This window comes from Cheilinus undulatus, linkage group 18, assembly GCF_018320785.1.
Source record: "Cheilinus undulatus linkage group 18, ASM1832078v1, whole genome shotgun sequence".
NCBI lineage: Eukaryota > Metazoa > Chordata > Actinopteri > Labriformes > Labridae > Cheilinus > Cheilinus undulatus.
This window is the reverse complement of record NC_054882.1, coordinates 23,647,630-23,674,050: the sequence shown is the minus strand read 5'-3', so window position 1 is coordinate 23,674,050 and position 26,421 is coordinate 23,647,630. Positions and strand designations below refer to the sequence as shown.

General features: G+C 40.8%; 1 protein-coding gene across 1 annotated transcript in view; it reads left to right on the top strand.

The window, feature by feature from the left end:
• mnat1 (MNAT1 component of CDK activating kinase) overlaps positions 1-26,421 on the top strand; it is a 50,217-nt gene that overhangs the window by 1,909 nt on the left and 21,887 nt on the right. Inside the window, exons 2-6 of the mRNA XM_041811894.1 lie at positions 10,077-10,229; positions 10,624-10,697; positions 14,151-14,254; positions 15,338-15,478; positions 16,608-16,739. Coding sequence (XP_041667828.1) covers positions 10,077-10,229; positions 10,624-10,697; positions 14,151-14,254; positions 15,338-15,478; positions 16,608-16,739 — 604 coding nt within the window. The remainder of the gene's footprint in view (positions 1-10,076; positions 10,230-10,623; positions 10,698-14,150; positions 14,255-15,337; positions 15,479-16,607; positions 16,740-26,421) is intronic.

Below are 26,421 nucleotides of genomic sequence, written 5' to 3'. Positions count from 1 at the left end.
TCATTCTTACCAGATATTTTTAATGAACATGGCAGACAACAAACTCCCAGTAATAAGACATTGCAGATAAAATACACTTCCTTTCAGAACTCTTTAAAAACAATGAATGTATTTAGAAAGTCGCTGATTTTGGCACTGCGTTTATTTTAGCTTCTTTATCCAGTTAGTAAAATGGTTTAACCAAATTTTTTCTTTTTTAAAGGTAAAAAACTTTACGATGACATAAAAAGGAATAAGAAATGTTGAGGAGTATGAAGTCTGTGTTTAAGTTGTGTGTGCAGAAATTTGAACCATATATGGCTTGGTCTGATGTCACTGGTTATTACAGCAAATATGATGTTTTGCAGAATTTTGAAAGTGAAATGACTTTCCAAGCACTGTACATTGGGTTCCTTAAACTTTGGGAATAATCAGGCTCTGATGATAGTAGCATAAGCATACAGTGAGGATTAGAGAAGTCCACCCTATGTAATGAGGATGAGAGGAGAGACAAGCAGAGCAGGGGTTCATGCGTGGTCAATATACAGAAGCAGAATGAACACTTTCACACAGGTTTGGGAGCCAGCGATAAAGGCAGTATTTATTTTCTCCATAGATACTTCAAACATGTTGACTGTCTTTCAGCTAGGTAATTATTGGTGATAGATTGACAGTTTGTGAAATACATTGACTTACTTTTTTGCTGGGAGCTACAGAAGACTGAAGGTCAATACCGCTGAAGCCACAGGAAGCCTGTTAGTTTAGGATAAAGACTGAATGCAGGGGCAACAGCTTACAAGGCTTTTTCTGGAGGTGAAAGAAAATCATTCTACTTTAATCAAAACTGTCTTTGGAGTCACAACTTTAAGTGTTCCTTAACACTCAAAAAAAAGTTTACATATTAAAAATGGGAATGAAAAGGTTTTGAAATATTTGGCATTGATAGGCTAGCTGTTTACTTTCCTTACCTGGCCTGCTGTGCTAGTAATAGAAAGTAGAAAATACCCACTAATGTGGCAAGCAAGGTTTACGTTCCTGTACATCATCAGTAGTGGTTTGATGGCATTTAAAATGTTACAGACATTCCTACACAAGTATTTTTTTTAAATGCTGGTTTGAAATAAAATAACCATTTAAATGCTCTGAAACAACATTTAATTATGATATTAGTTGTTTGGTTTAGTTTTTATATTTTATTTATGAAGGAACAACTAACATTTGTGCACTTCTTTTGACACAAGCAGCCATCTTGCCGATGATTCCCAGTGCATTCAGGGAGATTTACCATAGCATTCTGTTTGGAGTGTGTCTCTGGAAAATCCTTGTTTAAAGGGCCAGGTCCGACCTGTAGACATAATCATGCAAAAGGTAGTAGAGCTAAATGGTAAGGGCAAGGGGTGGGACAGAGTCAAAGTTTAACCATCTTGAAAACAGACAAAAATGAGACACTAGACACAAGACACTGCCTGTTTAACCACCTATTTGTGTGTTTGTAGCTCTAGGTCTCTTGTATTCCACAGGCAGAAAGCATTTCCAGAACAAGCTTTACTGAAACCTGTTGACAATTTAAACTTGACATAATCTTCTCAAAATCGATCACCTAACATAATCATTTGTTTTTAACACCTGCTATACTCCTGAAGTCAGGTTTGCTTGTTCAAATACATCACTTCTAGTTAAAATAGATTCATTAAAAAAAGATGATAAAAGGGCAACTACAAGTTACAAAAAGCTAATCTTTTGTTGTTTTAAATATGATGGATAAACTGTTAAGAAGTGCAATTTAGAATGACATAAAACAAGTAAAGGAAGAAGATTTTTGTTGAGTATAGACCAAAGATATCAGCTTTTCATTAGAAATCATAAATCTACATGTAAGCTTTTTATTCAGATTGTGTGTCATTCTCATGTCAGGTCTTAGTAAACTCATTGCATCTTTTTTAACACCTATCCTTGTCATCTGATAAAAATCCTTCTCATTGAATCAAGGGGACAAGTTCTCCACAAGCATCATGCAGAGTTGGTGCTAGCCTGATGAGAGCATCTTTTTTCGACCCTGTCTGTTTATTGACCGTGCCGTCAGGAAGTGGCCGTGCTTTGTCATCAGGTCAGCAGGCTCATAACTCACCGCCTCTGTCTGGATGCAGGGCCACACACAGAAAATTAAAATGATTCTGCAATGAAGCAATATGGAGAGATGTCCTAGCTTAGGTCACCTTGGATTTGTTCGTCATGGCCAGAGCGACTGTGCATGAATGCAGGGAAACTGCAGCATTCTAACTCTGCTCTTTTTGTTTGTTTGTTGCTTTTTCATCTCTAATGTCTCTGTAGTTGCTGCAGGCTTCTTCAGGTATTGATGGATAAAGATTTCTTTACTATGGAGAGAGCAATGCATTTTAGTTTTGTAGTAAATAATTTCTCATTTGTTGTGCTTGACAATTATATGCAAAAATGTGAGTAAGAGAGCAAAGGAAAATGAAAAGTTTTAAATTAGAGAGGCAAATGTGAAGATGCAAATACACTGTATATGAACACTACATATAAAATACAACTTTCAATAACGTGATGCATTGTTTTGCCCTAACATTCAGTGATTAGATTTTGATGCATCAGGTCAAATAGATGAAAATTGTCTTCTACAATAATAAAACACGTGTGAATTTCATACTTTTGTGTGTGCATTTAATGATAGCACAAAAATATGGGATCAAGTGGATGTCATTTTGATCCGTGGAAAACTATGGTGGCTAGTTATTTATTCTGTGTTTTAGGAGTATGAGCTATACAGTTAGAAGGAAAATAATACGCTACATAATCAATGCCAAATGTAGCCATTAGATTGAGTCAGACTCTGCACTGGATCAGATACAGAAGTAGTCATCCTCTTTTATATTGTTCCTGTTGAGGGATGGTTCATTCCAGTCTAAGCTGACCAGGCTCCTCTACCCGGCGATGCATTGCAGTATTGAGCTTCTTCTCCTTTAGCATGCATCTAAATATAAACCCCACGACAGCACATTTTGTATCCCTGTCACCCAGGGCATTTGATGCTTGTTATTTATTACCTTTTGCACAATGACACCGGGCAAGTGTCCTTTGGCATTTGACACTGGGCACGGTCAGGCTCAAAAGATAGTAGCATAAGCATACAGTAGGGATTAGAGGAGCCCACCCAATGCAGTGAGGATGAGCAGATAGACACACACTTCATTAAGCAGGGGAGGGGTTCATGTACGGAAGAAAAGATGGACTGATTTTTTCAGAGAGTAGAGCAGTGACAGGCAAGGTTCTTATTCTCTTTACAGGAACCTCAAAGATATTGGTTGGCATTAAATACTCTCTCAGCTAAGTTATCAGTACAAACAACTGGGTGATTACATTCACCTGCCACTTTATTAGGTGCACCCGTTCAATTGCTTGTTAACACAAGTAGTTAATCAGCCAATCACATGGCAGCACCTCGATACATTAAAGGCATGTAAATGTGGTCAAGATGACTTGCTAAAGTTCAAACCAAGAATCAGATTGGCAAAGAAAGGGGATTGAAGTGACTTTGAACATGGTGTGGTTTTTGGTGCCAGACGGGCTAGTCTGAGTATTTCAGAAACTGCGCATCAACTGGAATTTTCTTGCACAACCATCTTTAGGGTTTACAGAGAATGGTCTGAAAAAGGAAAAATATTCAGTTAGCAGCAGTTATGTGGACGAAAAGGCCTTGTTGATGTCAGAGGAGAACAGACAGATTGGTTTAGAGATGATAGAAAAGAAACAATAACTTGAATAGCCACTCATTACAACCATACAGAGTACCATCTCTTAATGCGCAACACATGGAACCTTGAAGCAAATGAGCTGCAGCGGCAGAAGTCCACATCGGGTGCCACTCCTATCAGCTAACAACAGAAAACTGAAGCTCCAATTTGCACAGGCTCAGCAACATTAGACAACAGAAGATTGGAAAAACTTTGCCTGATTTGATGAGTCTTGACTTTAGCTGCAGTATTCAGATGGTAGGGTCAGAATTTGGTGTAAACAACTTGAGATGGGTGGTTCCAGCCTGCCTTGTATCAACGGTTCAGTTTGCTGGTGGTGTTATGGTGTGGGGGATATTTTCTTGGCACAGTTTGGGCACCTTAGTACCTACTGAACATCTTTTAAATGCCACATCATACCTGAGTATTGTTGCTGACTGTGCCCATCCCTTTTTGACCACAGTGTACCCATCATCTTATGGCTACTTCAAGCTGGATAATATACCATGTCACAAAGCTCAAATAATCCCAGACTGGTTTCTTGAACAGATCTCAATCAAATAGATCACCTTTGGGATGTGGGGGAACGGGAGATTTGCATCATGGACGTACAGCTGAGAAATCTGCTATCGTTTCAGTGTTGACGAAATTCTCTGAGGATTGTTTCCAGCACCATGTAGAAACTATGCCATGAAGAATTAAGGCAGTTCTGAAGGCAAAGGGCCTTCAACCAAGAACTAGCAAGGTGTGCCTAATAAATTGGCCAATGAGTTTAGAAACCTAAAGGAATAACCTCACAATTCTGGGGACCAATTTTTATTTCTTCTATGCAGAAAGCTTAATGGAGAGGGTCAGTGTATCTGCAGACACAGCAAGGGAGTTGAGTTAAGTATAGAGACCGGATGCAGGGTGCTGGTTGGGCTTGGTTGGTAGAATAGGCACCCATATGCAGAGGCTACAGTCCTTGATGCACTGACAGTAGGATTGAATCCTGTTCTTTGCTCTTTTTGGTGCATATCTTCCTCGTCTCTCTTTCCTCATATTTTCTGTCTCACTTCAGCTGCCCTATCAAAATAAAGCCAAATAAAATTAGAAATTCAAAAATGGAAGAATGTAGTAAATAAGAGAAATGTGTATCTTCCAGCAGAGCAACTTTAAACTTTATGGACTAGCCTTTCCTCTGTTTTTCTTTCATATCCCTTTCCAATTTAACTCCCTCTTTACCTTTCTATTTAACAGAGAAGTAGGAGAATGGTATTGATCTTTACTCCTGCGTCTTGGTGAGTGAGACAGCTAATAAGCACAGTTCTCAAAATGTGGAATATTTCTTGAAGAGAGAGGTCAACTACAAGTTCCATTAGGCATTGCCATGAAGAGCAGTGCTTTAATTTTCTTCACTTTATGACATTTTTCCACAGTTTTGACACATTTTCAGTACCTGTTTAAAACTTCAGAAATATTGAAATCCTTAAAAAACTTTTGGATACAGATTTTGGAACATGTGTCTCTCTGCCCACTTTGCTGCTTCATAAAGTACTCCGATTCAAAGCTTTATTTTTGTAAGATCACACAAGCCTGTGTGAGCTCCCTGTGTAAGCAATCACACTCCTGGGCCTCAGCACTTTTTGACTGTGCTGCTGCAGGTATTGTAGGTCACAGGGCAGGACAGAGCGCCATAGCAGGTTTAATTTTGACACAAAGCCAGTTCTGCTCAGTCTGAACTCTATGAGGATTATGAACTTTGAGGCAGAAGCAAATCCCTTTTCTTCTCGGTTTTAGCGCTGTCTTTCAAATGAAGGAGGTGAAGATGCATGCAATGTCACCAAGGGGCATTGAGGGGTTGTAGTGGTGGAGGGGAGGCCTCTTTGCTGAGCCAGGACAGTGTTTACCCTCCTCTTACCAACCCCCCTTCTTTGACCTGCTGACAGCTGCAGATGGGAGAGATAGGAGCCTGGAGCTGTGAGCAGGACAGGTGAGCTAGGGAGGAGTCAGGAGCACTCAGTCAGCGATAACAGCCTTGGGACACAGTGATGGCAAGCTGCTAGAGATCTTTTGATTTACTTTAAAGTTTGTTCAATGCGCCTTAGCAAGAGATTTTCAGAGTCCCTTTTTTGATTGCAAATTTTAATAGGCCCACAATCTGAAAGCTGTCACTTAGAGCGGGTGTATTTCAGAGGAGCGATGGCAAATTGGCTCTCAAAAGTCTCCTCCCTCCCTCTTAGATGTTGAACTTCTTTGCTCTAGAGTTACACAGGATTTCCCCTTTGGATGGTTCTGTTGTGTGGTCCATTTATGGGGCAGGGGGGCAAGCTACGCCCCACTCCTTACTCTGTGTTGATGAATGGGCTCTTTGTGGGCCTGTGGAAACAAGCTGAATCCCTCCATCTACCTCCATATGGCCTGGCCTATACATCTCCCGTAGCCTGGGGCCGCAGTGAACATCTGCCTCTACCAGGGCGCACTTGAGCAGCTCATGCTCTGGAGCACCAACTGGACAGCGCAGATGTTTCAGTCCATCGTTTTGCTTTTATTCTTACTTTGTGGCTTCATCCAAGCCAAGCTAAGACAGTCCATTCGATGCTTTATGAGAGTGTATTGTGTTGTATGGCTGTGAAAGCTTGGTGTCATACTAGGCTGGTTGGGCTTGTTTGCCCCATATCTGAGACACTAGACATAAACAACCAAACTCCATGGCTCTGCACTTTCCCCTTTAACTGCTCTTTAGTTTTGAATCCTGCTGATGAAGTGAAATGTCTCACACAATAACTCTGACTGTGATTGTTCTAATAGGCTCAATCCCCCGAGAGTTTTGACTAGACACCAGAGTCTCAATCTCAGGACTTAACTCTGGAAAGAAATGACTCAACCATACCATCAATGACGTACGAGTAAAAATCTTGCTTTTCCCGTCAACTTTGCTGTATTTTATTATAAAATCTGTCAGTGCTCAGAAGCAGATAGTAACATTTGGAAACCAGATGTTGCCCATTTTTGTGAAGGTGGTCAGAAACAGGAAGGTGAATTCCTGTGGAAATAAAGCTCCACTGAGACTTAATTAAAAGAGTGCACTGTGCAAACGTTTATCCAGGCCCCCAACCCCATCAGGGGGAGATTTAGGAACATTCCCATTGTCTTAAACGCCCGCCACCTATTTGAGTGTGACTGATGGGTAAATGCCTACCTGCATAAAGGTGTGACTGATGGCTAAGCTCAGGGTTGTGCCCTTAGGTAAGCCTGACAGTTGCTATGGACTCACATCATGATGGTGCAGAGAGTAAACTCTACTGTTTGTATCAGAACTTTACCTTAAAATGCCCCAACTCTGTCTGAGGAGTGTTTCTGCCTTTTTGTTCAGAATTGGTCATGGCTGGAGAGACGTGCTGTTTGCTGAAGAAAACTGTGATTCATGCGAGGAACCAAAGGAGTCCTGAAAAAGTCATTATGACTGCTCTGTTCTGCTACATATGTAGTCTTGGAAAATAATCATATCCATTCAGTGGATTAAAAGCTAATACTCTGATGAACACAGTCGGACAAAGATTTACACTGTATGTTTAAAAAATGAACATTATTAATTTTGGCAGCTGTTTTAAATTAAGCCTTAATTTTTTTCATTAATTTTAGTCATCACCTTCATAGTTTTACTCAAGTTTTAGTCAAAACTCAAAAATATTTTTAGTCCAATTTTAGTAAAAAAAATCATCTCTACATTTGAAATATTCCAAGACTTTTTCTGTTTTAATGGTGATTACGGCATGATGATAACATGGCATGGAGCCAGTCAGCCTGGGGCACTGCTGGGGTGTTACGAAGCCCAAGTTGCTCTGATAGAAGCCTTTCAGCTCATCGGTATTGTTAAGTCCCGTGTCTCTCATCTTCCTCTTGACATTTCCTCAGAGATTCTCTGTAGGGTTCAGGTCAGGCAAGCTGGCTGGCCAATTAAACACAGTATTACCATGGTCAACAAACCAGTTCGGGTTGTTTTGGCTGCTTGAAAATGAAATCAGTATCTCCACAAAGCTTCTCATGGAAGCATGAAGTGCTCTAAAATCACCTGGTAGATAACTGACATCGTTGACCCTTGACTTGATATAAAGCACAGAGGACCAACACCAGCAGATGACATGGCACCTGAAACCACCACTGAAAGGGAAAACACTGGACTTCAAGCACCTTGGATTCTGTGCCTCTGATCTTTCTCCAGACTCTGGGACCTTGATTTCCAAATGCAATTCAAAATTTACTTTCATCTGGAAACAGGACTTTGGACCACTGAGCAACAGTCGAGTTCTTTTTCTCCTTAGCCCAGGTGAGACGCTTATCACATCTGTGGTTGAGGAGTGGCTGAACACCAAGAACACAACACTTGTAGCCCATTTCCTGGATCTGTCTGTGTGTGGTGACTCCAGCCTCAGTCCACTCCTTGTGAAGTTCTCTTACGTTGCTGATGCTGCTTTGTCTGACAATCCTCTGAAGGTTGTGCATCTTTTCTTGCCACAGTTTTTCCAGTTAACTTTTTAAAATATGCTTTGATACAATCTCTGAGAACAGCCTGCCCTTTTAGCAGTGACCTTTTGTGTCTTACCCTCCTTGTGAAGGGTGCCAGTTATTGTCTTCTGGACATTTGTCAAGTCTTGTCAAGTCTCCCCCATGGATGCAGTTGTGTGTACTGAACCAGAATGAGAGAATGAAGGCACAGGAAACATTTGCAAATTGGACTTTTCTACAATAATACTCTAATATTTGAGATTTTGATTTTTGTAAGCTGTAATCATCAAGATTTAAACAAAAAAGTCTTGTAATGGTATGAGATGAATCAAGAATATGTGGAAGTTTCACTTTTTGAATTAAATCAAGGTAAAAATGAATTTGAGATGATATTCCTATTTTTTGAAATGCACCTGTACCTTATATGCAAAATGAAAAGATCTCATGGGTTTTGAATGTCTGACAATCCAGCACTAACATTTACATCTCATTAGCCTCCTTAAAAAAAACGAAGCCTTCTTTTCATCACGATTTGTATCATCATAGATAGGGATGCATGATATTATCAGTATATCAGTAATGCCAGATATTAGCTTTAGTGAAGTATCATATCAGCAGATAAGAAAATTTCTGCTGATATTTACAACCGATATTTTGGCCAGAAAAATTGCATATATCAGCTATAAATATTTGCCATAGAAAAAAGTAAGTTAGTGGAGTTTTAGGGAGACATCATCATTTCTTACACTTTGAAGTCTGTTTCAAGGACTGAAATTTGTTATTTGTTCAGCCTCAAACTTTAAATTGTGTTTTAAGGACTAAAGTTTCAGATCTGAACTGCATTTAAATATCTGTACTGAAATGTTATCAGCTAGAATAATTTGGTAGATATTGGCATATCAGATATTAGCAAGAATCGAATAAAGTGCATCCCTAATTTTAGATTTATTTTTGGCGAATTTTAGTCTCATCTTCCTCATGGAATAAAGGTTGTAGACTCTAGACTTTTAGTCTGGTCATGGTCTAAATTGCACGAATACATTGAAAATGTACTGATGCCATTATATTGCCAGTGCACTTGTGAAATTTTGGAGACTGTGCAAAAGTTTGTCATTTTTGGTAAATAAAAACAAGAAATTACTCAGTACTGTGTGCTTTCAACAGTTGTTGTTGCCGTAGTTCTGAAACAGGTATCAGTATCATTTGACTTTTTCTTGTATTGCATTAAAAGTTAATGTTTTAGTGTTGTTAAACCCCAGTATTAGGGATGATTTATAACAGAAAAGGGAGAAATATATATAGGCATGCTGTTGCTTTTGTTAGTGAACATATTTATCTAAGTGAAGGTCTTTAAATACACGATTCATCTCCAAAATTCCCAAAAAGTGTGTTAGAAGACGTCAATTGGGTGTCCTCGCTTTTTTAAGGTTATGTAAGAGTCCCCTCCTCTAATGATAGGCTATACTGTGAATGACTGGATTTTATCACATTATGCAACGTGGCAGAATGACTGAGGTCTGTTGAAATAACAATAACGCAAATGTTTTTCCAGTGCAGACAGACACTCCACTGATGGGGTGTCAGACTAATTTCCTCTTGTCTGAGAGTTGGAGGCAGCCTAATCGACATTCCTATCGTAATCCAGGCCATCTTTGAGCACTCAGAGGAAATATTCATATGCCCCATTATCACCCACTGTGCCTGATGGTAGCTTGCAGACGTTAAAAAAAGCACAAATTTGCTTCACTTTGAGGAAAAATGTATTTCACCAGCCATGTATGCCCACACATGTTCTGGAAACATCTCAGTCAGCTTGATGGTGTTCTCCTTGTTTTTTTTTTTCCATTGTTGTCACAGGTGCGAGAACTGTGTGGAGATGCTGTTTGTGCGTGGTTCAGGTAACTGTGTGCAGTGTGACACGCCCTTGAGGAAGAGCAACTTCCGTGTGCAGCTCTTCGAGGACCCGACTGTAGATAAGGAGGTGGAGATTCGCAAGAAGGTGCTGAAGATGTGAGTGAAGAGGGGGCGTGCTGGGAGTGAGGGAGAGGGGTGCGGTTCTCTGTGTGTTTATGTGTCATCTCATGCCTCCTCCCTCTTCTTAAGCCACCTTTGTCTTTCTTATTACACTGTTTGTTTTGTAGACAATGAGGCTCCCCAGGGGGGGCTCAAACGGGAAGGCTCTTTCCCTGCCAGGTTTTTACTCCTCAGCCCCTCCCTGCCTCCCTTCTCTCCCTCTCATCACTCCTCTAATAGCCCCTTAATTGACATCTAATGGGTGTCTATTAGGCAGCATGCAGACATGGTATTATAAAACGGTTGATTTAATGGAAGCTATTAATGTTGGTGCATATTTGCTTTTATCTGGTTTTATTATTTGGATCATCATTGTGTTCTTCCACTGCAGATACAACAAGAGAGATGTTGACTTCCCCAGCCTGAGAGAGTACAACGACTACCTGGAACAAGTGGAGGACATAGGTAGGAGCACGAGCATGAAAGCCTTATACTGTAATGGTGAAATGATTTTTTTCTTGACTCTGGCTTCCCAGGGGCTGTTTTGGTTTTTAATGCCAATTAAGGGCATGAATCAGAGCATAGCTCTCCCAAAACATTTTACTAGAAACCCACCATAGACTTTTAGCATAAATGTACGCAACAAAAAATCCCTTCTGGCCCCAAACCCTTTTCTCCAATAGACTACTATTAGAGGTGTTTGTAAAGCTGCAGTTAATGTCAGATTTACTTGACCTTGAAAGGAACAGCTAAAATGTGAAAGGGTAAATCTCAAATAATCAGTTTCTGTAGCAAAATAATAATTCATACCTGCACTACAGAATATAAACAGCTTGATGGTTGGATCCGAAAGGTTCGATGTAAACAGTTTTACTTATTTTGTGTTCTTGGCTGGTCTTTACCATTTTTATTTCACTCAAGTTTGACCTCTAGCAACTCTGAAGATGGGATTATTTTCCTTCACAGGTTGATATCAGCATAAATTTATAGTTTTGTATCTGATGTTTCCAGTGTATCAGTGGAATTTTACATTACCCACAGTTGAAACCAGAAGTTTACATACGCTATATAAAAAGGCACATGAACTTTTTTTTCTCACCGTCTAACATTAAATCAGATTAAACTTTTCCTGTTTTTGGTCAATTAGGATTACCAAAATTATTTCTATTTGCTAAATGCCAGAATAATGAGAAAAGGATTCTTTTTTAGACAATTTTTATTACGTTCTTTAAAGTCGGAAGTTTACATACACTAAGATTACTATGCCTTTAAACAATTTGGGAAAACCCAGATGATGATGTCATGTCTTTGGAAGCCTCTGATAGATTTATTGACAACATTTGAGTTAATTAGAGGCACACCTGTGGATGTATTTTAAGGCACACCTGAAACACACTGCTTCTTTGTGTAACATCATGGGAAAATCAAAAGAAATCAGCCAAGATATCAGGAAGAGAATTGTGGACTTGCACAATTCTGGTTCATCCTTTGGTGCAATTTCCAGATGCCTGAAGGTGCCACGTTCATCTGTTCAAACAATTATACGCAAGTATAAACACCATGGGAATGTCCAGCCATCATACCACTCAGGAAGGAGACGGGTTCTGTGTCCCAGAGATGAATGTGCTTTGGTCCGAAAGGTGCATCTCAACCCAAGAACAAAAGCAAAAGACCTTGTGAGGATGCTGGCTGAAGCTGGTAAGAGTGTGTCATTATCAACAGTCAAACGAGTCCTGTACCGACATGGGCTGAAAGGCCACTCTCCCAGAAAGAAGCCAATTCTCTAAAAGAAACATAAAAAAGCCAGATTACAGTTTGCAAATGCACACAGGGACAAAGACCTTAATTTTTGGAGACATGTTCTGTGGTCTGACGAAACTAAAACTGAACTTTTTGGCCATAATGACCATCGTTACATTTGGAGAAAAAAGGGGGAAGCTTGCAAGCCTGAGAACACCATCCCAATTGTGAAACATGAGGGTGGCAGCATCATGTTGTGGGGTTGTTTTGCTGCAGGAGGGACTGGTGCACTTCACAAAATAGATGGCATCATGAGGAAGAACATTATGTGGATATACTGAAGCAGCATCTCAAGACATCAGCCAGGAAGTTAAAGCTTGGGTGCAAATGGGTTTTCCAAATGGACAATGACCCTAAGCATACTGCCAAACTGGTTACAAAGTGGCTTAAGGATAACAAAGTCAGTGTTTTGGAGTGGCCATCACAAAGCCTTGATCTCAATCCCATTGAAAATTTATGGGCAGAGCTGAAAAGGCATGTGTGCGCAAGGCGGCCTACAAACTTGGCTCAGTTACACCAGTTCTGCCGGGAGGAATGGGCCAAAATTCCTGCAAACTATTGTGAGAAGCTTGTGGAAGCATATCCAAAACGTTCAACCCAAGTCATACAGTTTAAAGGCAATGCTACCAAATACTAATGAAATGTATGTAAACTTCTAACTCTCAAGAAAATAATAAAAAATTGTCTAAAAAATGATCTGTCTCATTATTCTGGCATTTAGCATATAGCATATATTTAGCACCATAAGGATTAGTTTTAGGCCTGTTGCTTTTTAATTTGTACTTTTTAGCCATCAGGAGGCATGGCATCTCTCCCATAGCCATGCTGATGACACTCAACTCTTTGTGGCTGTGTCTCCAGATGACACCAGACAAACAGACTCACTCTTTTAATCGTCTTCTATGTGTAACAGCCTGGATGTCATGGAATTTTTTGCAGTTCAACCAGGACAAAAAGTTTTATAATTTGTTCAAAGGTTCAGAGAGAGATATTGACCCCCAAACTTTACAAAACAGGATTAGACCCATTGGCAAAACTTAAGGTAATCATGTGTGGGATGTCATCATAACAGAATTTTATCAATTGAAAAACATCGCCAAAGTAAGGCCATTTCTCTCTCTCTGAGCCACAGAGCTGTATGCACACATTTATAACTGACAGGTTGGACTGCTGTAATGCTCTCTTTTCTGATGTACCTAAGAATTCAATCAGTCAGCTTCAATAAATTCACATTTCTGCTGCATTAGTACTGACTAGGACCAAAAAGAGCTCACATGATACTCAATTTAAAGTCCTTGCACTGGTTGCCTAATTTGTTTATAAGTTTATGAAGGGATTCATGGCCTTGCACCACACTACCTATTGAATATGATTTCAGTTTATGAACTAGGACAGCCCCTCAGATCCTCTGGTACTTCTGACTTTGCTGTTACACAGAGCAGGACAAAAACGTTGATGCTGCTTTACCTGTTAAACCCCGAGATGATAGAACACCCTTCCTGAGGAGCTGATAGCATCAAATGCATTCTAAAAACCCACTTACTCAGTCTGGCTTTTATGTAGTACTTAATCATGTTATAATAATTATTATCAACATCATTATTCTATTCTACTTTTAATTTCAAATTTTAAAGTTTAATACATAGTTTTCAGTATTTTTGTTATGGTTATTGAATGTCTTATTGTCCAATTTAATAGGCATTTAATCATTTATATATATTGTTAACTTTTATTGTCTTTTATTGTTTTAGTTAACTCTTATTTTAATCAGTCATATGTTTCATATTTTATTAAATTCATATTGGTTTGCTTTCATCTCTCAATCCTTTCACCATCTTTTCATCAGTCACCTCTCTGCTCTCTTGTAATGCACTTTGAACTGCAATTGAATTTGTACAAAAGGTGCGTTATAGATAATATTTAATAAACAGAACTTAAAATATCACGCCAGGACTCCTTCCCTACCTCTGCTTTACCCAGTGAATAAAGTCATAGAAATGGTTTGAAACAACCCTTTCATTCAGATGTGAGAGAGGTGCAGGCAGATGGGATTTCTGAGGCATCTTCAGCTTTTGAGTGTGCTGGCCCCTTAACCTAGTTTTTGTCTCCTGTGTGCAGTGTTCAACCTGACAAACAACATTGATGTAGAGAATACCAAGCTGAGGATGGAGCAGTACCAGAGGGAGAACAGAGACATCATCCAGAGGAATAAGGCTAAACTTGTATGTATCAAGTGTATTTTTCCACACATGCATATTACTTTAATACAAGGCATAGTGTGTAAAATTCCACCGGTAGGGGGTCTCAATCAAAACAGTAACAGAAGATGACCAACTGGAGACACTGCTCAGCTCTGCCCAATCTGCTGCTTCTCCTTTTGAATTGAGGACTCTTATCTTAATAAAAACCGAACTGCAGAAGCTGTATCTACTAAACAGTACATCACCAATTTTTTTTATGGATGAAATTCACATAATGAGGAAAAAAAGCTGTTAAGAGTGGCCTTCCATGTTTGTGCTTAAACTGGTCACAAAGCATTCTGAGATTGCCCAGCATTAACCAGGAAGGCCATTTTTAACAGCTTGTCTTCCTCATTACGTGAAATTCTTCCATTCAACAAAACAGTGATTTACATTTTAGTGAATAAACCTTATGTGCATGTTGTAGAAAAGACAACTTGATTCAAATTAACAAGTAAGCAGTGGAGGTGGATGGAGCTGAGCAGCACTTCTCTTATACATGTCTTGGAAATATCTTGTGGGGCCACATTGTTAAAGGGGCTTCAGGATGGAGTTACATGTTACATGGAGAGCATGACCATCAGAGCATGCAGCTGATGGCAGAGAATAATTCTGGTCCATTATAAGTAAGTAGCACAAAACATTGAGTGAGATTAAACAACAAAGAGGACAATTCTTGTAGAATTTCATGCTTCCCTATGTAGCAGGCATAACACCCAGTATTTCCACATAAAAGATAAACAAGTCTTGTCCCTCATGGCAGAAGGCATGGACTGTTACAAGGACAAGAATTAAGAATATCTCTGGCTCGTCTAAAAATCCATGTAACAGGAGTAGTATTTTTTAAATTAATGTAGACATTTCTGTCCAAAAAGTCTACATATCATACCTTTATTACTCATTGTTTTATTGTTTGAAAAATAACAGAGGAAAGTTTTATCTTGCTCTTGTTGTTTGAGAAAGAAGAGAGTTGAGTCAGCCACAACATGGCATTAAATTCATGCTCCCCTTCAATTATGTGATTTTTTTGTGCAACATCCCTGTTCTTGTTTCTGCGCTCCTCAGACGCGAGAGCAGGAGGAGCTGGAGGAGCTGCTGTTGCTGGAGCAGAGGGACAATGAGCAGCGCAGACTGGAGGTGCTTCAGGAGGAGCAGAGGCAGCTACAGGCCAAGAGGAAGAACAAGCAGGCTCTGCTGGATGAACTGGTGAGGAGCACACATGTTACATTTGTCTACAGGCTGGTGAAGCAAAAAGCCATCACATTATGACAGATGCGCCGTGTCTGACACACATAAACACACACACACACACCCTGAGCCTGAGGGTTCATGGCTGTGAGATCATTAAGAGCTTATTACCAGTCATTGTGCTGCAGGCTGCATTGTTCTCATTCTGTGATTCCAAAGCCTCCTGGCTCCATTGTGTTGACCTGCAGGCTTTGGAAGTGATTGTTCCTGTAGAGCGGGCTGCTGAAGGACCAGGACAGATAGCAGGCTAAGCTGTGTGTTTGTTTGTTTAAGGCACAGGGCCTGTTGACTGTAGGCAGATGAGATCAGCTCCCACCCCCCCTGAGGGAACTATCCTGAGCGCTGACATCTGTATGTCCCTGTAGCTCTCCATGCTCACATACATTCAGATTCCTTGCTGCTGCAGTAGCTTCCTGACTGATACAAGACACAGCTGAGGACTTGTAGTACACTTTAGGATCATTATTCTTAGATAGTATAAACAATATATTTACACATTTTTCCTCCATTGCTTGTCATTTTTTCATGTACTGTGAACTTTTTTACCTCGAGATCTTTGTAAAATGAGAAACTGTCATTTACTCATACTGTCCAATCCAAGTATGTGTTATTCATATAAATTTTCTATGATGCCATCGCAAGGTTTTAGTCATGGAGGTTTTAGTTTGTCTGACTTCCCCAGACTGTTCTAACACGTCTGTCTACACCATCCAAAGTGTCCTCCAGTTTCAGTGAACAGGAGGCTTGTGTTCTTAGACCTCTGTGCTTGGCAACACTCCACTGAAGAAATTGAAACGTCCGACCTTGCGTTTAATGGAGGTGAAGGCGGCGCAGTGCACTTGAAGCAGCGTCCCCTGCAGTGCCACAGTTTTGTTAATATGGCTTGCATCAATAATGTGGCAGCTAGCCTGAAAGCAAAGCACCTTGTGCTGATGGCCGTCTTGTTGGATAGAGCTTTTTTCATCATACCTAACATACAAGAGTTACAAAGAAAAAAGACTTCAGCATGTACAAGAATCAGCTAATTCTGTTACTGACCTTGATTTACATTCTCATTAAATCATCAAATTCTCATTTGTTTTTCCAGGAGCAATCTAAAATTCCTGCCACCATCTTGCTGGCGCAACACAAAGTCCGTGCTGCCCAGCTGGAGACTGAGATCGAGCAGCAGAAACAGGTGGTCAAACCCACCAATCTATTTTCAACTGGAATCCATATGGTGAGAGCAACACTTGTTACCTCTTTTTGATATTTGGGCTTTTGTCATTATTTAGATTTGGGCACAACCTAACCACTAGGCCATCAGTAATATCAGAGCATTAGGATTCTACTTTTTTCCCATTTTATCAGCTTTAAGCCCTTTGTCTTCTTAGTTCTATTTTTTTAAGGTTTGGATGCTCTTTAGGATTCTTTGCCCACCAAAAAACCCATTCAGGGCATTTTTCTGTCGACTGTAGCAGACAAAAGTGACAAGAAGGGGCCTTTATGCAAAATAAAATCAAAGAGGACCATGACCTTTTTCAGGCATTTATTTTATAGCTTGCTCAAATCTAAGTAGTAATTTCCAAAAGCGCATTTTAAATGAATCATGTAAAAAACATCCAGGCCTTTAAAGATTATTTGGAAATGGTATCCACGGAGCAGGCAGCATCATAATGAAGCTCTTGCCAGTGACCAAGAAGTGAAGTAGAGTCCTATCTAGCTTTGAAAAAAAGGCCTTGATGGCAAGTACACAGGTATCTTGTTGTGGTATTACTATGAATTTTATTTCATGTTCAGATTGACCCTTGCCATATTATGATTTTGAACCCAATGTTTGCATATGTATAAGCACTGGTACACTGGTTTATACACCTGTTCAATTGCTTGCTAACACGAATAGCTAATCAGCCAATCACATGGCAGCAACTCAGTGTATTTAGGCATGTAGACGTGGTCAAGACGACTTGCTGAAGTTCAAACTGAGCATCAGAATGGAGAAGAAAGGGGATTGAAGTGACTTTGAACATGGTGTGGTTGTTGGTGTCAGATGGACTGGTCTGAGTATTTCAGAAACTGCTGATCAGCTGGGATTTTCACACACAACCATCTTTAGGGTTTACAGAGAATGGTTTGAAAAATGACAAATATCCAGTTAGCGGTAGTTGTGTGGACAAAAATGCCTTGTTGATGTCAGAAAAGAAGAGACAGATTGGTTTAGAGATGATAGAAAGGCAGCAGTAACTCAAATAACCACTGGTTACAACCAAGGTATGCAGAATACCATCTCTGAACGCACAACATGTCGAACCTTGAAGCAGAAGAGCTACAGCAGCAGAAGAACACACCTGCCACTCCTGTCAGCTAACAACAGGAAACTGAGGCTACAGTTTGCATGTGCTCAGCAAAATTGGACAACAGAAGATTGGAAAAATGTTGTCTGATCTGATGAGTCTTGATTTCAGTTGTGACATTCAGATGGTAGGGTCAGAATTTGGCATGAACAACATGAAAGCATGGCGCTATCCTGCCTTGTATCAGCAGTTCAGGCTGCTGGTGGTGATGTTATGGTGTGGGGGATATTTTCTTGGCATACCCAGGGCTCCTTAGTACCAACTGAACAGTGTTTAAATACCACAGCCTTCCTGAGTATTGTTGCTGACCATGTCCATCCCTTTATGACCACAGTGTACCCATCATCTGAGGAGGATAATGCACCATGTCACAAAGCTCAAATAATCTCAGACTGATGTCTTGAACATGACAATGAGTTCACTTTATTCCAGTGGCCTCCACAGTCATCACATCTCAATCCAATATATCACCTTTGGGATGTGGTGGAACGGGAGATTAATATTATGGATGTTCAGCCGACAAATCTGTAGCAACTGGGTGATGCTATCATGTCAGTATGGAGCAAAATCTCTGTGGAATGTTTCCAAAATCTTGTTGAAACTGTGCTATGAAGAATTAAGGCAGTTCTGATGGCAAAAGGGGCTCCAACATGGTACTAGCAAGGTGTACCTAATAAAGTGACCAGTGAGTGTATGTCTGAATAAGTTTAAAGGTAGTTCTGCCTAGGGTTGCGCAGTATAAATGATATAAATTTGGCCTACGGTAGAGATTTGGACTCTATCGACCAATCACAATAATGCTTTTTATGGACGTTATCGTATCTGCCTTAGTGTGAGTTAGCAGGCAGAAACACAGGTTTTTTCCTCTCAAAGTCTGACGGCTGTACCGCAGCTAAGTCAGTGTGCTGTTTGGGGTGAATGCAGGCACATGGACACAAACGAAGTGCTGCTTTGGCTGGTTGCAGAGGCCAGGGCTGCAGCGCTCCCTCTTACAACGGCATAAACAACCATTTAAGTCTTTTTTAACTTGCGACTTTATTTTCGAAGTCCACAGTGAGTCAAAGATCCAGGCTGCGATGTTAAATGAGGCCAGAAAAGCTGCTGTAAACTAGCCGTATTCTCTGAACCGCAGCCAAAGCTAAGATAACGCAATGCTAAACACAATACTTCCGTCAAGGTCTTCAAAAGTCTGCGGCTGTTATTTTTCTGAAACGCTTTTATTGTGAACGCCTTCACTAGGAAACGTGTTCAAGTCATTAGCAGCTTAACACACCTCATCAGGTTAGAGATGAAATATGAAACTTGGAGAGCAGTTAGACAGAAGTAAACCTAGAGAGACTTAAAAAAATAAAACATGCTTTCTGTGTTCCCATACTTAGAGATAAATTGAGTATGCCATCAAAGGCTTGTTTTAAGGGCAGAAGGGGGTTAATAACACTTGAATTTAGATTAAAAAGCATTATCTCTTTTTAATTTTGTAATACCGTGATATAATACTGTATCGTCAAAGGCAAGAAAAATACCGCGATATGATTTTTAGGCCATATCGCCCAGGCCTAGTTCTGCCTCACTTGACACTCCAAGGTTGCACCACTAGGAGCTTTCAAGTTCTGAGTTGCTGTGGGCAATATTGAATTTGAGATAAATAGCATTTAGTCAAGTCTCACAGCAAAAGGCTGCTTTCTCTTTCTAGAGGTTTTGGTCATCGCCTGGCAAGACAACACATCACTGTCTATTAAGCTTAATTAGAGTAGATATCATGGAGGCTTATCAGGCTTTCTTTTCATCAGCCTGCAATAGCCAGCATTGCCTCTCTTGCTGTCAAGTAAAACCAGGTGAATTATAGTAAAAGTGGAGAGCTTACCAGAGATAAGAAAAGCATAACTGTTTGATGAAACAGTATGAGTCCATGCAGGTAGAGATGGTATGGTTGTTTCCTCTTTTTTTCCTTGTGAAAGGGGCCTCATTGGTAAATGTCCTGGTATGGTTTAATCCTAACTTTGTGTGTATTGCTTCCAGACCATCAAAGGGAGGATGTTCCTCTCTGTCTGGTTCTTCTTTGGTGTGGGAACAGACCTTCAAACCCTCAGTCATGTCATCACATTCCTTCAACGCGAACACTGGGACCCACAGAGTATGGGGGCTCACAGCTTTGTGCTCACCGTGCCTGAAGAGACCATCTCTTTTGCTGTTTTTCAGGTTTTCAGTAGTTTATTTTCATTTTACTGTGATGGAGATAAGCTGTGTCATCACCCTCACGTCCTCCCCCCACTGCAGCCCTCATGAGGCACGCTTGTCTTCCCACAGTTCAATGGTGCGTGGGAGAGATATGTGCTTAGGACTCACCTAGACCCAAACCGAAGTGAGCTTTTAACATACTCAGGTCTGCCAACACTTAGCCCTTTTTTGCCTGTTTTCAGTCTGTTTTACACATGCCTAGTTTATGAAAAGTCTTCATTAAAAAACCTAATGACATGATCATTAGAAACTTGGCAAAGTGTAAATTCACTCTTTAACCTCAGAGATGACTGGCTCATCTGTCAGTAGTGAAAAAGCACTGAATGGATCCAAAGTGAGAATGTGGACTCTCACCCCCTCGATGTGCCGCATGAAGTTAAACTTGCTGATGGAGAGAGAAACAGCACGATTTTGTTTCTCTTGGCTTCTTCACTGGCTGTTTTTCCTCACTTCTTTCTTCCCTTTTCTCTTCATCCTCCTGTCCCTGAGCTCCTGTTGGTGGAGCATAGCTCCCACCATGCATCTGCTGTATGTTGGACTGAAAGACTTGAGTCAAGGGAACGTGTGGGTTTGGATTTCCCTCCACTTCAGAGTCCATAAGAATGACTTCTGTTTGACTTGGTGGTGTTTCAGCGCAGAGTGGTGGATTCCTGCAGATTGCTGGAATTCATTTATCTGCTTGTTTGTGGTCCCTTGTTCCATGCTGGGTTCACTTTTTCTTCTGGAGAAATGGATGGGCCTGAATGTAAAAATACATTTTTTAGAACTGGGCTCCATTTAAACCTTTTGCTTTTGACATTGCTAAAAATGGGTTTGTTCTTTTTTTTAGTGACAAGAATATCAAAGAGTTCTGAATTGTTTATTCTTTTAATTATCAATTGTTCAACAGAAAATAATAAAAAAAAATTATGATAAGTTTATTTATTAGATAGCTGTTGTTGCTTTTCATTGCAAATTTAGTTGCAATTCTTTTTATGAGACCTAGATAAAAAAGCAATTTGAAAATGTCACCTCAGGCCCTGTGAAAATGAAGGGGACATTTTTCACAAACAAACCCCCTGAAAAAAACACAGAACAAAACCAATTTTTTCATTTAATGAAAATAATGTTAGATGATCAGAACCGCTGTTATTGAAAACGCAAGTTTGTATACAAATGCATCTTTTTCATTTGTGACACTGTCAAATGGAGAGGAGACCGTTCATGATCCTGTGCTTTTCTGATGTCCAAGTTCAGTTGTGACAGAATAATAAATACACAGTGCCCCTAACTCTTCCCCACCACCCTGCTCCACCAGCACTTTCAGGAAGCTGCTTTTAACCCAGGCCAAGGTGAGCGGTCACTTGTGGAATGACAAATCTGCATGTCTCTGAGCCTGGTAATCCATGGAGCGTGAGGAAGCTGACTCTTCCTCAACTTCCCTAATGACTCTGGCCTTTATTTAAAGAGTGATCTAAGGTTTCATCAAGTTGTGTCATGGTGTTTCCTGGGAACATGCGAGGAGACATTCCAGCCATCCTGGCACTTGTCTTTGTTCGAGTGATTTTCCAGGAGTGATATCAGGGCTTTCCAACCACCCGGATTCTGGTTAATCTGCTTGTGTGTTCACTTGTTGTCAATTGGATGCTTGAGGAAGTTTGACAATCTTGGGGGGAAAGTAATGTCAGTCCAGGTGTGATGTGTGATGGGATGTGCCTGGTCTTGCCTGAGGAATGGTCTGGAAAACACTCACTAATCCCTCACTTTGTAGGCACTCTATTGAACCAAGACACACACATACCCATGTGCGAGTGCGTGCACGCACACACATTAACGACACTCCCCTCCGCCAGTCTGAGTAAACATCCTTTGAAGAATAAAGTGTCTTTCTAAAATAGAAGTCTGCCGATATCAAAAGAGACTCTCCATGTGGGAGGGAGGCAACTATTCGCTGTTTAAACAGGTTGCTTGTTGTTGTGTGACACAGAAGAGCAGTTGATGTGCCAAGTGTGATGACAAGAGTCACCATGTGTAGTCATCAGGTTTGACACCTGCTCAGAGCAAAACATGGACTCTGGATGAGGGTAATTAACATATAAAGTACTTTTTGTTTAACCACTGCATGAGTCATATATGTTTTCTTTTTTTTTCCAAAATGGTATTAAAGCCTGATGGCTCTGTTTGTGAGTGTTTTTGAGGTCGGTGTTTGTCCTCAGCTGCTGCAATCTCCCATTCCTGAAAGCAGTTGACCGATGGGGAATCTCTCCACCTTGGAGCAGCTTTCAGCGCCATCTTATATGAAAGGTCCCAGGTTCCAGTGCTGCTGGGGCCCAATCCACTCCTCTCAGGCAGCAGAGCAGCTGGCATACCTGACATGGCCAGCATGGGCACTGAATGAAAGCAGGACATTCGCATAAACAAAGTCCAACTCACACAAACACACATGGGTGGAAAGTTTATCCCTAAACATAGATGTGTAGCTGTCTGAAATTGACCCCATGTTCTCTGGCTTTATTCTATTCAGCACTAAGGGAGAGGAATTTGAATGCCATAGAAAAGAAAAACACAAATACACCCATTCGTGCTGTGAGCTTGATTGCTGTGGTTGAGTTTTTATCCGTTTAGATGTCCTCTACAGTGACCTCTGCTTGGTAGACGTACTTGTCAAGCGCTGCTCTCCTGCGGCAGACTTGACAAACCTGTTTTGCCTGGAAAGTCATCTTTACTCTCTCCCCCAACCCCCACTCACTCTTCACTCAATTCTGTGTTATTTCCTCCATTCACACTCCTGAGACAAAAGATAGATATGTGTTAGATTTATGCAAACAAGTTAAAGTATTTACCTTTTTAACATCACAAGCATTCACTAGAAAGTCATCGTTGTGTAAGAGCTGAGGCTTGCTTAATGATTCTACAAATATGTAGATTTTTTACTTGAGAGGGTCTGATTTTCAGCATGGGAAGTGTTGTGGCTTCCATTCGTAGCCCTGATAGTATTGAACAGTCATATTTGAGCATGCTTTATTGTGTACAGGAAAAAAGTCAATTTGGAAAGCGAAAGCAAAAGCAGGCAGTATGCAAGCCACGCTAGTGACATAGTGTTTTTCACATCAGGAGTAATCTGATGCTTATGTAGTTATCGCTTAGAGATAAAACATTTCAGTTTAAGCCACAAACTGCTAGACACTGTAAAATCCATTCAGTTTTTGGATTCCCAGACTACCTCAAATACGTTAAAAATGATTGATCAGAACTCACTTTTACTTACACAAGCATTAATTGTTCTACATTATATCCAACACAATATTAGATAGATTAAACTAGGGCTGCGCAAGTTTGAAAAATATTATTTTGACTTGTAATGCAAACTCAGGATGAATTGTTGTATTGAAGAGAGTGATCGTTTTTTTTTATGTCATTCTCATTCTAATTAAGAAAAATGTGCAAAAATGAGGAAAGTAGGATTTTTGTAAACAGAGAAAAAAATGACACTTCAATGATTGCATGATGTGTAGGCATAACATCTCTGCTGCAAAAAAGTTATAGAAATATTGCACCTTCTGTGATTTGAAAATTGCAGCAGGCCATAATGCAGTTTAATCTAAATTTTGATTAATTGCCCAGCCCTAACAGAAAGCATAGCCGTCTTGTCTTTCCCTTTTGATTTCGTAAGTTGGTGGCATGTAGGTTGGTAGCTGCAGGGGCTCTGGGAGATGGGGGTCAGCTCTGAGGGTAAAGAGAACTGTCAGCCCTGATTGGCACAAGCACATGTGGCTATTCACACCTCTGCCCCTGCCCCAGGCTTTGCCCCTGTTTAGGTTGGCCTCGGCAACCCTTGCCCGTGGGGGCAGGCTGGCCCGGCCCAGCGGAAAAAAAGGAGTTGTCAGCTTTAGGGGCTTTGCGCCGGGGCAGCTGCCTCTGGTCAGGCAGTTATATTTAAACTTGTAAGGCGATGGGGAGGCACCGTGCAGGCAGCAGCTTTTACACTTGCTACTTGCTGCTCAGTGGGCCAGTGGGAAGCCCAAAGCTCTTTATCTGTACAGAAGCGCCTGCAGTGCCAGGGCAGAAGGTGGAAGTCAGTGCTGAGCATGAGATGGCAAGAGGCTGATGCCTAACAAGGCTTATTAACTTTTATCCCCAATACAACACTGTCCACCGTTCCTTTTTCAATGTCCTCATTATCACCCTGTGCATTAATGATGAGGGCTTCACTGGCTTTGGAGCTCAGTGGGAAGGGGATGTGACTCCAAACTCCCAGGAGCCAATTGCAATGTGGTTTTGTGTGCGTTTCTGTAGATGCTGTGGGAAGGGTCTGATGGCGAGGTCGATGTTTCAGTGACCTTGATGTGTCCTGCTGAGCTGTGGAGAAATGGGGGGCCTTTAGGGTGCTGATGTTTGGTTAATGTGTTTATGCATTTGGCATGTGTTTATGGTGACTTTCTTAGTGGCGACCCATGATTTAGAAGATAATGAGGTTTTTAACAGTTGTGAACTTTTGACTTATAACTTTGCATCTTGAAATGTATAATTAGGAATGATAAAGCATTTTTTAAACATAGCACAGTATTGGAGCTTATTGATAGGTACAAATTAAATAAGTCTTACTTAAAACATCCGTAAAAGTGAGACTGCAAAAAATTTGGCTTTTCAAGCATGTAGGTGCACCTCTGACAAACACCCCATCCATCATCTTGATGTTAATGTAGGCTTTGGTACGCTCAGTGCTGTTACTCGAGGGCAGACCTCTCAAACCTTAAAATGACTTTTATGAGACCCCTGTCCCATAAAAGTCACACGAATGCCTGCCACATCCCTGTCCTCTGTCAGATGGGTTAACCCTGTTGCTTTCCCAGATGAACAGCGAAGTGAAAAGGGGGTAAGGTGACGGCACATCACAAGCTGAATTCAACCCTCTTCTGAGAGGCGTGTAGTACTTAACAGTTTTTCACGCCAGCACACCTGTCCCCTTCACCAACACGAGGATAGGCACCAGTGGCGGCTTTTACTTGACCTTTTCAAACAGTTCCCCTCCCAGAAATCGGAGCTGGTATTACGAGATCACTATTACACTATCTGGGTCTGAGGCAGGTTAAGGAGGTTCACAAGACCAAGAGAAGGACAACTACTCCCTCTGGCGCAATGGTGATTTCTTCAAATCGTCCTCCCCTGCGGTTTTATTAAGATTGACAGCCCCAAGAGTTTAATTTAGGTGTCACAGGGGTATTATGGGAGTCTTAAATACCAGATATACACAAACTTGAAAGTGCCATGAGGACACACATAATGTTGTGTAGGTACTAAGAAGGGCCTCTATGATGTTTAAAGCAGATGTTTGTGTTGGCTCTTTTCAGTCGTGTTGTTCCAGTGGCCCCTGGTTCCTCAGCCATGTCTGCTCTGCTCGGTCCTCTTCCCCTCCCTGTTTCTTTCTTCCACCAGAGCATTTGGAAAACAACATTCATGCACCATAATTCACACAAGCTTTTAATAGGATGTGATGAGTTTATGATTGAAAGTTTCAGCAGTGTTGGACACAGCTCTGCATTAGATAGACAATCTTTCAAATAGGCTGTCTTTCTTGAAGTACAACAGTGTTTATTTACATATTTTTGTAAATACGTTCTGAAGGGCACAGCCTGTTTTTCTGTATGCATGTCTTATGCTGGTTTTGTTCATAATGATGAATCTCTGCCAGATTTCAAGGTGCCCTAGCTGAGGAATGCAACAGAAATTTCTCCAGACCGGGAGTTGGCCCTGCTCCGTCTGTCTGTCGCTTAAAAATCTGATTTACTGCACTTTAGTTATCTGCAACTCCCAATTTGCTGGTCTCTGTCTTTATAACTCCACAGCTGTAGACTTTTCTTCCTCTGTTCCTCCCTCCACCTATTCATCCCTGTGCGTGTCTTTGATTGGCACAGCAGAGGAGTAAAACACTGCTGAAAGTCTGAAGGAAGATGGATGGAGGGACTGAAGAAGTGTGAAAGTGAGGGAGAGTGACTGGGTTTGGGTGGGTCGGTCTGGGTTTCATTAGCCTGTGGTGGGGCTCCACTGTGTTGAATGAATGGATGGGACAGGAGAGGGGATTGCTGGCACCTTTGGGTTAAAGGTTGACTGAAAACCATGGAGAACAGGGTGCCTTGTGTTTTGTATTTAAAAAGAAAAATGTAACCCTAAATTATTTCGATGATGGACATCCAAAAAAGGACAAAGGCTACAATACAATCTGTCCTTGAGCACAATAATTTATTAAAAATACTTAAATGGAAGACCATAAGGTCTTAAATTTTGTAGCTGTTTTCATTATTTTTTGTCAAAAGAGGTTGTGGACTAGATTTTCTGCTTTTGTTTTTACAT